The sequence below is a fragment of the Paramisgurnus dabryanus genome, chromosome 18 (genome assembly GCF_030506205.2).
Source record: "Paramisgurnus dabryanus chromosome 18, PD_genome_1.1, whole genome shotgun sequence".
In the NCBI taxonomy this organism is placed as follows: domain Eukaryota; kingdom Metazoa; phylum Chordata; class Actinopteri; order Cypriniformes; family Cobitidae; genus Paramisgurnus; species Paramisgurnus dabryanus.
Genome location: NC_133354.1, coordinates 22,061,321 through 22,075,643, shown reverse-complemented (window position 1 = coordinate 22,075,643; position 14,323 = coordinate 22,061,321). Strand labels below are relative to the sequence as shown.

Below are 14,323 nucleotides of genomic sequence, written 5' to 3'. Positions count from 1 at the left end.
TGCCTGGAACGCATAGAGTCGTGGTTTTGAAGTCGTAATTCACGGGTTTAAAAACCTGCCTGGAACGCAGCATAACTTTCCTGTATGACATCATCAATTATTTTATCAACTCTTTCCCTTCAACCAACTATACTCAATGAAGTTGATACTTTATGCATTCCCTACTGAAAAATATAGCTGGTGAGCTGGTTTTAGTTGGTCTCCCAGCTTGGTTTTGCTGGTAAAGCAGGCTGGTTTAGCTGTGTTTTGGTCCCATTTAAGCTGGTGAGTCTAGGACCAGTCTAATCAGTTTTCAAAAAACCGCCCCTAACTGTTTAACATGTGAACTTTAAATGTCATATCCCACTTTAATTCGTGTTATTCAGTTTATTATAATCACTTGTCTTAGTTGCTACTAGTAATCTATAAAAATAATCATATTTTATTTAAAACACCCCCCTTAGTGCCCTCTTTTTTGTTTGGGCCACTGCCCCTCAAAATGTCTGCGCTCAGCCCTGGTCTTAATTCACCTTGACATCTGCCCAACATTGGGTATTGACTTAAAAATCCAACGTTGGCCCAACGTAAAAATTAGACGTTGACCCAACGTCAGTATCCAACGTTGATCTGAATTCAAAATCCAAAAAAGTGGATACAGCAATCTGACAACATAAATGTTTTTTCCAGTATAAGACTGTGGATATTTATTATGAAATATTAGCTTACAACCTAAAGGGTTTCTGCAGATATTAAATAGTCTTAATTCACCTTTACATCTGCTCAAAATTGGGTATTGATGTCAAAATCCAATGTTGGTCTGACATGCAAAAAACATGTTCACATGACATGAGGATGGATGAAAGTTTTCATTTTTAGGTAAATTATTCCTTTAAGTGCCTAATTTCCCAAATTATGTAGCATACATAAGGAAACGTAATAATACTGCCATCTTTATTTTGTTTTGTTTTTTTAAAACACAGCCATTTAAAAATAGCAATATTTCAGTGAAACAAAATATTTAAGTTAAGAAATGCTACGATAAATAACATTGTAAAATACATTTTTTTTGTACATAAAGTAATTTTCTTCATGTTTATCTATATAAATGCACTAATAATAATGTAAAATCAAAAAGCAAATCATACATATTGACACTTGAAACATAAAATTCCCTTTTATATACACAATTGCTAAAATGAAGAAGTACCAGGTTAAACCTTATTTAACAAAGTTACATAATGTTTCTGTCCAATCTGTGCCAAGATATCAAGCAAAGGTTAACAATAATTTATAAAAATATAACACAGCACCATAAGCATTATTACATATCTTTATACAAATTAATAAATAAGATATTTACAAATGTAGAAAAAAATATTAACAACAATCTTAAGTGATGATTCTCAAAGCACCGTTAATGCCTCTTCCAGCGTATCAATGTTAACCAAGGGAATTTTTGCCACCTCGAAAAAGACTCTGTGTACAAACAAAAGGATTAAATGAATGTGTGAAGAGTACAATGGTCAATGACCAGAGTGATGTGTGTATATAATCACCTGTGGGAGTATTTGTTGTCCACAGCGTTAAGTTTGTCATTTGAAGGGCTTGCCAGCATTGCATACAACCTCCTGACCAAACAACTCAGATCTGCCAAAGCATAGCCGCTATGATACTGAAGTACCGGTGTCTGTAAAAGAAAACAACTGCAATTATTACAAACTAGATACTAATGGAGAAGAATGGAGATTATCACACTATCTATTTGCCAATCGTTCTAAAGTCAATATGAAATGAAATGACACTCACAACACGTGTTACCTCTATAAAGTGACACATGGAGATATAAATATAAAAAAATGAATATGCCACTAAAATTAAACGACTTGTGAAAACACCACTAAGCATCTGCATGCGTCTCGATAGTGGCACAAACTTTGTGGTTATGCATCCATTCAGAAAACACCTTCACCATAAAACTAAATGTGTCCCTTTTCCTTACCCATCCTCCGAGGTCTTTAGTGATGAGAGCCAGCAGAAGGCAGGCACAGGCCAGACGTGATGCTCTCTCTGATACGAGCTCCAGCTCCAGCAAGCTTAACTCGCACACGTAACGTGCAAGTGTTAGAGTCTCCATATTTACATGGGCTACCTGCAGAAAGCCATTAGTTATAAGATTGAAAATGATGGGAGAAAACAGCATTCAAGCCCAGGATACATTACACGATTTTGGCCGTCCTATAAGACCATTCATTACCTTATCACACTGTGCGACATGGAACGTTTAAACTTGGGTACGACAAGCATATAGACTGTATGATGATGACATATTGAATCGTAAGCTGTGATGGCTGCAACCCACATTAGCACAACGTCATCCGCATGCGCTAGTGTTAAACAAATACCGGTAAGCAGGTCGTTGATCAAGCTGCATTTCTGACATTGGCAGAAAACTATCATAGGCTATCTTTGGTCGCAAGGCTGGAAAAACGGCCATCTTTGAACCTCTATCACTGTACGACATAGGACCAGGGATTAAGAGCCACCATCATTGAAATCGTGATGATTGTTTCACGATGCCAATCCTTCCGTGTATCCCGGGCTTAAGTAGCAGCCCAATGACAAATTCTAATAAACAGAAACTAAATTTCCTCAAAAACCATGTTGTTAGTAGTTGTGTGTTTTGAGTTTTGACCTTTGCGTAGCGTCTGAGGAACCGGTAAGACACCGGTATGTTAATATCAAAGTTGAGCGCCTGCAGAATGTTCCTTTCCATAACAAGGAGCTCCCGTCTTTTGTAGGCATCGTCACAAATGTAAAGGAAGTCATCGACACTCGGAGGACAACGTTCCTGGTGATAAAAAAAAAACATTGCATCAGGCTATATCCATTAAGGACCATTTTTAAGTAGGGGTAAACATTTTGATGCAAAGTTGCAAACAATTTAGATGTCAAGTGTTTCTGTCTTTCACCTCAAACTTGGCAGCGATGAGCATGGCGGTGGAGCCGATGAGCTGCAGGGACTCCCTCATAACAACATCCACTGACAGGTAATGGTCTGTGATCTTTACTGCCAAGTAAAGCGTCTCATGGTTCATCTCAAAGTTTTCCTTCAAACGGATTGGGAACCATTAGAAACATTTCAAAGTTTTACAGTATTTTACCACACAATACTTTTTAATACTTGCATACTATTTCAAACACCAAGTAGTTATCTGTGTATGTAAAACTTAGTCCCAGACTAAAATGCATGTTTGAGCTGTCTTAACTTAAAACAGTGCCAACGTTTCGCCTCAAGATGCACACCGGTAATGGTTTTTTCTAACTCATATCTATAAAACCTTTTTAAATTTACCTAAGGGTTAGTCATGGTTTAATGTAAACTGAACGTAAGGTATGACTTTAATGTAAACTAGAGGATTCGTCCGGCTTTACCAAAATGAGATGTGCATGATAATCCCATCCAATATATCGCCCATTCCTAGCACCTGCTAAGTCTCACCCTTAGTAAAAAATATACCCACCTGTACCTCCACCATCCAATCAACCAGAATACCCCTCATGTCTTGAGTCAGATCTGGCTGTTTATGCATATAATCACTTAATAGAAAATTCTCCTGGGGGATGAAGAGGACACAGTTTATTAATTTTGCTCACAATTATGCATATCCGCAACTATAACAGCACACAGAGCTTTAAACAGGTCATCCATATTGCCCACTTTCTTGGAGCTGAATAAATGACAAATGGGATAATGCACCGATATATCAGCCTATAAATCACTGTTAGCAGATAAAATAGCGTTATCACCACAGAAATTTTTATCGGTACATCCCTAGTAAAGACAACTGCTTAGCTCATAAGTAGGAGCTTCCAAAGTATACTTTCAAGGACAGATATTATGCAAAATCCACCTTTATAAGTGTGTTTGGACACAAATGTATGCTGGCGGTGTGTAAACACAACAACAACCTTACAATTAAAAATATCCTCCTCATTATACATGCTGTTTTGATTCTCTTGTCAATGTGATGTCACAAAAATAAAGCCCCAGCCAAAGCCACTGACTGACTGCTTAATTTTTAAAGCTTTTTCTAAATGTGTTTGTTAGCTGTAGCGCTAATCCAGCTAAATATACCATTGTCACACACACGAAAACAGCCCTTTCTTGCTCCCACCAAAATAGGGGTATTTTGGGCGTGCTATAAGAAATGATCTGTGTTGTATTTTGATCTGACACATTCTATCTAGGCACACCTGAGACTTATATTACATATTGTATATAAGGGGCATAATATGTGCTCTTTAAATCATCAGTTCTCACCTCTCTGTTCTTCAGGTAGTCAAAGATGTCTTTGGCATACTCAGGGCTCAATAAACAGTCCCCAATGTGTTCCTTATCAACGTCAAACTCTTCAGGCACCTGAGCTACACAGACCTGGAAAAACACAAACATAAATATACATAAAAACTCATCACTTATCTACTAATAACACATTTACTAAGTGAAAACCTACCAACTGTGGGTTTGCTCAAGCTTTTATAATAAATTTTAAAGACATTGAAGAACAAATTATTGCTTATTTATTTTACATGGCAATACTAATGTCTGCATAAGACAGAATCAGAAAAGGTTTCATATGTTTGTGATAGATGGTGACATCATGTGCTTGTCATCACAGGCATTAATTAAACTGAGGTGTGGTGCAGGGTATCTGAGTGAGTTTTAACCTTTCGCCGTTGGAGTTTCGACTGCTCATCAGGTTGACAAACACTGAGGCAATCTACTGGAAATTCCTCTGCTTTAAACACAGCTTTCTTGGGCTGATCCTCGGCAAAGAAATCCTTACAACTGCGGAATTAAAGTATACATTGTTCAATTTGACATGGCGTAGATTTCCGTTAAACAATGCAAAGGCATTTTCTCAATCAGTACATTTATATGAAGCTTAATAAGGAAATTACTCTTTCTGGATGCTGTGAGTCCTGATAACCTCTTTTCGGTTTGAAGCCTTGTCGACAACGGTTTTGCCATTTTTCGTTTGAATGACAGTCTGGGTTTTGGTTTTCTGCTAAAACAGAAAGAGTAAAGGTCAAACCAACTAAACTGTTCATATAACATTTATTTAAGTCTTTTAAATCATCCATTGCCCCCAAAATGCACTCCTCAAAAGTGACCCGCAAGTCACATTCAACTATACTTCAGTGTTGTGACGCATTTCTGAGTGAAACAAAATATCACAATGAAAATAGTGCGTGTGGCTTGTGTTTTCCACTGTGATTTGATTGTCAAGGCGCCCATTATGGTTAGTTTATGGGGGCACATACATTTTTTTTATAAAGACTTGCACATATTAATTGTTCATAATAAACACTGCAATATAACATAAAAAAATAAGAATTGTCAATTTTGATTTCATTGGGATTTTAAGGGACACTAATAAAATTTCACAGACTGTCATGCCTTTTTTTAAAAGGTGCAAGTTAGCATGAGCAGTCTTTTTAAGCAAGGCATTTCACATCTAAATACTTTTTGGTGGCCATTGCATGTGGTTTTGCTTGAATTACAAGCACATTTAAAAGGCAAAAACATGATCTATTGAAAACTAAATAATGCTTACATTGGTCAGATCAACAAAGGCAGATCTCTTCTTAGGTCCTCCCTGGGGAGAGGATGGCGTCCTCTTAACATTATAAACCTCCTCCTGAAATAAACAAATCAACACAGACAGTCATGCACGCGTACAGTGTATTTGTGTAAAGCTGTCAAATAAACACGAGTTTTTTTCTAAAGATCATTCATTATATTGTCATGTACTCATTCTTGAGAAACCAACTGATTTGCTTACCGTACTGTTCGTCTTAGATTTCATATCACATGGGTGTTTTTGACGAAGCATGACCTGTATTACTCTAATACTCAGTTATTGCTATAAACCGCACGCACTTACGCAACAATGACAAGAGTCGCCGGTTATTCATTCAGCCTGCGGCCAAACGATGTAACTTTTTTGTTAATTACCTGATAAAAATCTTGGTTCGGTAAGTGATAGTAAAACCGGTTAGTTGGGTTCTTGACTATAAAATCATCGGTAGCTAATATAACTAAACAAACCCGAACGACGTCTTCATTTGTTGTTATTACCAACAGCAGCTGAATTCGAACAAAGAAGGGGGAGGAGAGCTGACTGCTGATTAGTCGCTTCTCGTTCAATCCCAGCCAATCAGGATGTTAAGCTGAAAGCGTTTGGGAAATGAGCCAATCAGAAAGCACGTTAAATTCTGAATTAATAGGCGTGTCCGACTTCATACGGCGCCGCAAGATCCGGATCCGACAGGCGGATGACGTAAAGATACCGCGAGAGCGATTCGGGTAATAATACGAACAATACTAAAGCCTAAATCTCGCGGTACTTTGACGTCTTCCGCATGTCAGTTCTTGCCATGGTTCTTGCGGTGGCGAATAAAGTCGAGCAAGCCTATCTGAACGTTAAAAGAACCAAAGGCTGGTGCTACAACATTATCAGACAGGTACTTACTACTTGCAGATACATAGGAATACCTTCGTCTTATGACTTCTTAGGAAGTTTCGTTTAATTCACATGAGTTGGCTTACTTCACCTGAGGCTGAACATATAGGAGGTTTAGACTCAGGTTGTATTCTACCGCAGTTATCTTATGTATTACATTTTACAGAGGTCATCACTGCAGAGTTGTTTCGCCTGTGGGTGGCACTCTTGTTTATGTTTATTATTGACGGGCTCTATTTTAATGCAATTTTGTTGATTGATATTTTTCTGGTAAACAGCAGTGGCGGCTGGTGACTTCTTTTTTCGAGGGCGCACTATGCAAAGTTGCATATGCGCAGTGGGAGTTATTTACCAAACATAAACACAAAATAACTTACAGGCTATTATTATTTTTTTACTCTGTTCATTTGTTGTTGTTTCTGTAATTCTCTGTGATCTTTACCCAATGAAAGAAAAGTCAATTCTGCCACATATCACGAGTGCATGCCAACACTTGTACACCTGATCAACAGACAGTGACTTTGTAAATCTCGAGAGCCTATATCATTAAAGGTATGTGAACAAACCCACTGCACTCTTAAAATAAACAGTGTGATAAATAAATAGTTCATTTAATATGACTAAAACAACATATTTTCTAAATTAACCCCAAAGGAATTGAATATGAACAAAAATGCTCTCTAGTGGTCAAATGTCAACATTACACCTCTTTCAGAGTAACAATATTTAATTTTTACAAACATTGTCAAAACATATTTAATTTAATTTACGTTTTTTATACATTGTTGTTTTACACAAAGCTCTTACCAGTCCACATAAATAATGAAGCATAGACATCACGTCAAAGATAACTTACTTATTATGCCTGTTTGGCATGTAGGGCAGCAACAAAGGATTTTCACTCTTGTATGTTTTGGGTCAGTGACTTTATAGAGTCCCAGGTGTAATTTAGGCTCTTCAGCTATCACTCCACCGTCCTGTTCCAGGTATTCTTGGGTCAGCTTCTTTTACGTTTGCAATTTGGTGTCGTACATTCCAGTTGCTTCCTTTCGGCTTTCACCACTGCCAATCATGGTATCATTTAATGACCTTAAAAGCCCATCCCACACAGTAGTGTTAATTTCCCCTGTTGCTGTTTCTGTAACAAAACTTTTTTTTACGGTACTGGGTTGTAGGCCTGTGCCCAACCTCCAACCTGTAGGACCAGTGGATCACTCTTTGTAAGGCATCTATCCTTCGACCTGTCCATCTTGGGTGACCCTGCAAGGAGACTGTGCTCCCGCTGGCATAGCTCTAGGGATCATTGAGGTACGCAAGCCCCCCAACCTCGGCAAGGTCTCGATCCTCCAGGGGAATCGTCAAAGATTAATAAAGACTAATTCCCCATAATGTTCTAGCACAATACATTGGTCTGCTTGAAAATATTTGGCTAAGTTTTGGTTGGCTAAAAAGTGGAAAAAAGTTTTTTATCATAAAGAAATGTGAAAAGGCTTAATGGCTTTGTCATGTTAAAGACCATTGACAATATTTATTTAAAGCAGACACTTTTATCATATTTATATCAAATCAGATGTACAATAAAAAAAATCAACAAAGCAATTAATATTGATTGGAATTAATACATATTTTTATCTTTATTTATTATGTGCAGTTAATGGAAATAATGTGTCAATGTGCAGTTTAAAAACAATGCAATAAAACAATGATTTCAGACTGGTGATAAAGAAATGAATAATTCAGTCTGCAGTATCAGACAAAAGATTTAATGTTGTGTTGTAAGTATGTGAGTATTAGTTTTAGTCCTTTCAGTTTTATAAGGAGTTATTTTTATAAATAAATATGTCTTTAGATTAAATGTGTTAAGAACAACAAAAATACTTGTAAATAATACTATATGTATTGGTGTACTCTTTCCTAAAACGATAATGTACATTGCAATGCATCTTAAACAGTAGTCATTTAACATCAACAGTGTTAAATCCACTCTTAAATATGTACATTTTATTTCCTTGCTCTCAAGCTCAAAGTATGTTGATAGTCATGCACTGAATAGATTTATTTCATGCTATGATGTAGGAGAGCTAAAACTACACTGTAAAAAAATTCCATAGAAATTGCAGCTGGGTTGCCGGTAATTTACCGTAGATTTACATTTATGTCTTTTACTGGCAAGAGTTTGTTCAAAGTTAAATGAACATTAAACATTTACAAGTCTTTGTCTTTACAGAGTAAAACTAAAAAACAGCATCAAGCAAAACATTCTGGGAAACAAAATCTGAAGCAAAAACAGAAAAAGGTTGATGATGATTTCTGGTTCCCAGAATGCTTTGCATGAGGCTGTTATTGTATAGTTTTATTCTGTAAAGATAAAGACTTGTTAATATTTAAAATGTATTTAACTTTGAACAAACTCTTGCCAGTAAATAACATAAATGTAAATCTACGGTAAATTACCAGCAACCCAGCTGCAATAACATTGTAATTTCTACAGAATTTTTTTACAGTGTAAATCTTTAAAACGAATATAATGATGGGTTTTTAGAAAAGACAAAGATTTTGTCCAAAGACAAAGTGTTCACAGTAGAAGAGTTGGTTTGCTTCACTGCTGAAAGCAAGAATTGGCAGCTATGAGCAGAAAGTCAAAAAGGGGGCCTGGAGTTACAGTCATCACACATTAAGGCTGGATTTACACTGCATATCTTAATGCTCAAATCCAATTTGTTGCCGCTATCTGATTTTTTTGGGACGACTGGCTTATATCATCTTTTAAAAGAGACTCTTATCCGATATCTGCATTTACACTAAACACTTGACAAAACAATTCAAGGTATACTGACCTGGAACAGTTTAAATCACGAAGGAAGTGAAATGTCGTGATATGCAATGGACATGGACACACTGACAAAATGAATATAGAGCTTTATTTCTGTAACAACACATAAAACTTCAACTTTACAGCACTAAGTGGAGCCCTCGTCCTCCATTGCACTGCTAATAAGAGTCATGTGATTGCGGGTGGTGTCCAACTAAGTTGACATTATTTGCCAGGGCTGCACGATAAATCGCATGCGATAGTCATACGCAACTTGTCAGGAAGGCCGGTTAATTACTAGTAAATCGCCATCACCTGTCATTAGATGGAGCGGCATTTACAACACAAAGCCATAGTTCACTGACAAGCTGGGTCATATCGCAGGCAATACGTCCGCGATGAGAAATTGCCCCGATTGTCAGTGAACCAAGGCTTTGTGCAGTAAATGCAGCTCCATCTGAAAGCAGGTGATGGCGATTTACTACTATTTAAGGATCCGGCTTTACTGAAGAGATGCACATGACTATCGTATGCGAGCTATCGTGCAGCCCTATTTGCCAGCGTCGCATTTTTAATGACGCATGACATGTCATGAGATGGGAATATTGGATCTGTCCACTAACATTGCAGAGGTGAATGCATGTATCCGATTCATATCAGATTTATTTCCACATATGAATGAGGCCTGAAACCAATCGGAATATGGGAATCTATTAGCTTTTTTCTTGGTTACATCTGGGTCATATCCGATTGGTGTTACTTGAGGGGGAAATTGAGTCACTTCAAACTGGCAGTGTGAATGCGGCCTAAGATAATGCACTTGGGCAGGAGGCTTTGAAGCATTAGGTCTAGAACTAAATCTCAAATCTGGATTATACAGGCGAGGTCACAAATTTACTTTAGGCAAGGCAAAGCAAGTTTATTTGTACAGCACATTTCATACACAGAGGTCATTCAAAGTGCTTTACATAGAAATGAGAAAACAATATATAAAAGAGAAAAAAGAAAATGTTAAAAAAAGAGATACACGATAAAATCACACTAAAAACAAAGATACATGAGAATTTAAAATAACAATTAAAGAAAATAATTGTGACTTTAATAAAAACTGTTTAAAATGTTAAAAAGATCAAAACAGGAGTAAAAGTGACTTGAGTTAAAAGTGCAGTCAGTGTGTGAAGCAGCACAGTTCTCATTCAGTAAATGCAGAGTTAAACAGATACAGGTGGCATAATAATTAAATGCTGATGAACCTTGTTTTGAGTGAACCCTTGGTATTTCTAACTGACCGGATCCTAATGATCTGAGTAATCTGTTAGGTTTATATTCATTTAGCATATCTGTCATTGTATGAAGTGATTTATAAACAAGTAACAATACTTTAAAATCTGGAGGACCTGAGGACTGAAGTGATGTGCTCAGATGTTTTGGTTCTGGTCCGAATTCTGGCAGCAGTGTTTTGTATGAGCTGCAGCTGTCTAATGGTCTTTTTGGGGATCCCAGTAAGGAGTCCATTGCAGCAGTAATCCACCCTGCTGGTGATAAAAGCATGAACAAGTTTCTCTAAGTCCTGTTTTGAGACAAAACAACTAATTCTGGCAATATTTCTGCGTTGGTAGTAAGCTGATTTGCTTATCGCTTTCACGTGACTACTGAAATTAAGGTCAGACTCTAAAATTACACCAAGATTTCTGACTTTATTTTGTGTCTTTAGACCCCTAGAGTCAAGGTATGTGTTAACCTTGAGAGTTTCATTTTTATTTCCAAATACAATGACTTCAGTTTTGTCCTTGTTTAACTGGAGGAAGTTTTGACGCATCCAACAGTTAATTTTATCAATGCATTTACATAGAGAGCCAATGGGGCTGTAGTGATTGGGTGACATGGGCTATCTGGGTGTCATCTGCATAGCTGTGGTAAGCAATTTGGTTCTTTTTCATTATTTGACCAAGTGGGAACATATACAAATTAAACAGAAGCGGTGCAAGAATTGAACCCTGTGGGACTCCACATGTCGTGGATGTCCACTCAGATTTATGGTTACTTATGTTCAGTGTTTAAGCGAATATCAGTTATTATCTTTATGAGCACTGTCTCTGTGCTGTGATGCTCCCAGAAGCCGGATTGAAAATTGTCCAGATAGCCATTTGAGTTTAGGAATTTATTCAGCTGATTGAAAACAACCTTTTCAATGATCTTGCCTATAAACTTGTTTCTTGGTTGATATTTGGGGACTTGCAGCAATAGAGTGGGTGAGCTTTGTTCCAGCAAATACCAGTTTCTCCATTTTCTCTGAAAAGCACAGAAGTGGTGATGTTTGAGAGAGGGAGAGAGAGTGTGACGACATCAGCTGTGATTCTGGTGATCCTGAGGGCTGGGGGGAGTGTTATCAACAGAAACGTCCTTGAGTGTTGGTTCACAATCCAGCTGTAGCGTGGTCTGTGGGCAGGGCTCAGCCTGAGTTTTGTCTGTGAACAGTAGTTGTTGTGACTGCAGAGTTTTATCCTTGTCATCTGAATGTCCACCCAGGTGCTGGTGTAAAATCCTGTGGTAATTTCGGCTGTTCAGTAGTAGACTGGCTCACTCAGCTGATGGATGATGCATGAAGAAAAAAATATTGTCTTTAAGCAACCTAGCACCTAGTTTTTTTGGGTGGATACCATCTTTGTTAAAAAAGTTGCCTTTGACTCCAGAAGATATTGAAATTGTCGATGTAATTCAGTCCTCTCATGGTGCAGGTTTTTTGCAGCCATGAATTGAAGCTTAGTAGCCGAGAAAACATATTTGTTCCTCGGCTGGGAGAGGTCCACTGATGAAAGATTGAACTTTCAGTCTTGCAAGTGTTTCAAAAAGTCCATTGAAATCCCCCTTAAGGAGCTCAGACTGCTCTTTCAGAAAATCATTAGTTACAAAGTTCCACATATTAGTGGCAACTCTTAAATTTAGGTGGTTTTGACTGTTTTATTTGAAGCATGTGTGACATGAACATGTGTCTGTCTGTCTGACATTAAGTCCTGGTTCTCCTAGTTTTTTTTTTACATCAAAATGAGTGCAAAACAGAGGTCATTGTGTTGGTCATTGGTTTTCGGGAACCCCCAATTGTGATTTGGGAAATCTGGACTCCTGCAGAAAACTGTCTGTGACAAATTTAGGAGTTACTTTCAGCTCTGCACTCAAGTTCAATAAGCAGATAAATTGAGTAATTATATCCAGTTTCTTCCAATTAAGATTGCTATCAAAACCCAGAAGCTTTCTATCATTTCAAGAGTTAAAGAGAGGGATCCATGCTTGTGTGTCCTCACACTCATTTCCCTTAGTATGAGAATAAGTCAAATAAACACGAATGAACTCCAAATGGTTAAAAATGCCAGACTTTTGACTGGCACCTGCAGATTTGATCATATTTCCCCTGTATTATGCTTTTGTTAGTTGCCGGTCTGTTGCAGAAACAGAATTGAGTTTAAAAGCGGCTCCTGAATACCCGAGTGATCTTTGAAGCAAAAATATCTCTGCTAGACCATTGAGGTCTTCTGAGAAAAGTGTGTTGATGGTTCCTAAATCTAGACTGAAGATGAGGGGTGATCGTGCCTCTTCTGTCATTGGGCCAAACTGTGGATAGTCTTAGGCCTAGTTCACACGGACATTTGTATTTTTATAACCATGACTTATGTAGTTCAGCCGTTCGTCCACACTGAAACGTAAAATTTTTGAAAACCACTACCAGGGTGAGAATTATAAGAAACTCGGTTGCAGTGTTGTCATGTAGACAGTAAATCTGGGGTTTTTGCCTTGCAACGTCACTTTTGTTAGGTATCTGATTGGCCAAGGTGGCTTTACAATTTGGGTAATATCATCGCCTAAAGTTGTAAACTAAATGCATTATGTCCAGGTACAGATTAACACTACACACTGTAACAAGTTTGTACCTCAAAAATTGCCAGACCATACTGATAGCACCTGCTTTGCTAGAATGGAAGACCCTTAGGACAGACTAAAAAAACCCCCCAAAGCTTTACAGATTTAATTGTGAACCTTTTGAAGAGAAAAGAGACAGATTTGTTCAAGAGAACATCAGATTTATTAGGGTAAATTAACAGTAAATGCTTTAGTGACGTTTTCACCTTGACTCAAGTTCCCAATCACAAATAAATAAGTATAATTCGAGTAAGGGTAGTCAGAACTGGAACCCTCAGTGGAATTACGAATAACAATGTTAAGCTGTGGACTAGTGGTGCTAGATGTGGATTCCTCCACTGTGGTAAAATTGCTTGGAGCGCCAGACGTTGGTTCCTCAGTAACAGGATACTGGCCATGGCGGTTGTCAGACTTCTCAACACCAGTTTTTTCTGACATTTCAGAGCTAACGTTATGGTAAGAATTCTCAGCCTCGCTTAGAATTCCTGAAAAGGTTAGGACCATCAGTTAGTTACCCAGTTAACCAAAAATAACCAATGATGCAGATTGAGGCATGATTAAATTTTGATACTCATGAAAGAATCACCTTTTAAGATGAGGTCAGCTGCATTCTCCAATAAAAGAAAGTTCTCAACAACACGCGCCGCTTCTGCTGACCCCGAATCATTCGTGGTAGGCCTACCTAGGGACAACACATTCAGATAATACGACTGGCTATTCTAAAGACAATGGTCACTTTAATTTAGGAAAAAATATATGACTTCAGTTCAAATGGTACACATTGTATCAATAAGATAAACCAAATTATAATGCAACAGTTTTTACAATAAGCTTATCAATAATACATCAACCAAAGAGACTACAAAAAAGCACATTTAGTATGTGGGCTCAAATTAAGTACACGCATACCTGTACACACCAACTGGTGACAAAGTAAGACTAAAGTAAAGAGTTTGCAAGAACCCATTTTGAACACAACCCTGAAACACGTCAACAGCTATTTTAGTTTTTATAGTTGTAAGACAAGCACCTCCAAAGATTTCCATTTATAGTTCACACCTGAACACCTCATGAATAGGTAACAGGTGCA

General features: G+C 37.6%; 1 protein-coding gene and 1 long non-coding RNA gene across 3 annotated transcripts; both read right to left on the bottom strand.

Annotated features, from left to right (window-relative positions):
* Window positions 1-937: 937 nt before the first annotated feature.
* On the bottom strand, window positions 938-6,142 carry LOC135776907 (G2/mitotic-specific cyclin-B3-like). Of its 2 annotated transcripts, none has more exons than XM_065287824.2 (11): window positions 5,826-6,142; window positions 5,598-5,681; window positions 4,942-5,048; window positions 4,708-4,828; window positions 4,301-4,414; window positions 3,501-3,593; window positions 2,949-3,086; window positions 2,672-2,827; window positions 1,979-2,128; window positions 1,536-1,666; window positions 938-1,455 (listed from the first exon to the last, which is right to left on the bottom strand). In XM_065287824.2, exons 1-11 carry the CDS (start codon window positions 5,874-5,876, stop codon window positions 1,383-1,385), a joined length of 1,218 nt encoding a protein of 405 aa, XP_065143896.1. In that variant the 5' UTR covers window positions 5,877-6,142; the 3' UTR covers window positions 938-1,382. The 2 variants fall into 2 exon arrangements, with proteins under 2 accessions (XP_065143896.1, XP_065143898.1); XM_065287826.1 differs by having other exon boundaries at window positions 4,942-5,045.
* A 7,231-nt stretch (window positions 6,143-13,373) lies between these two features.
* On the bottom strand, window positions 13,374-14,255 carry LOC135776518 (uncharacterized). The gene is made up of 3 exons (XR_010544114.1): window positions 14,143-14,255; window positions 13,820-13,915; window positions 13,374-13,718 (listed from the first exon to the last, which is right to left on the bottom strand). It is a non-coding gene; the product is annotated as an uncharacterized lncRNA (long non-coding RNA).
* Between the last annotated feature and the right edge of the window lie 68 nt (window positions 14,256-14,323).

What these genes read in the sequence shown, in the direction of transcription:
- LOC135776907 (XM_065287824.2), bottom strand. Translation starts at nt 5,876, where the DNA reads ATGCTTCGTCAAAAACACCCATGTGATATGAAATCTAAGACGAACAGT. An exon ending in AATCTAAGACGAACAGTACG is followed by an intron (nt 5,682 to 5,825) that starts GTAAGCAAATCA and finishes TGTTTATTTCAG; the next exon opens with GAGGAGGTTTATAATGTTAA. An exon ending in CGAAACTCCAACGGCGAAAG is followed by an intron (nt 4,415 to 4,707) that starts GTTAAAACTCAC and finishes GTGTTTTTCCAG; the next exon opens with GTCTGTGTAGCTCAGGTGCC.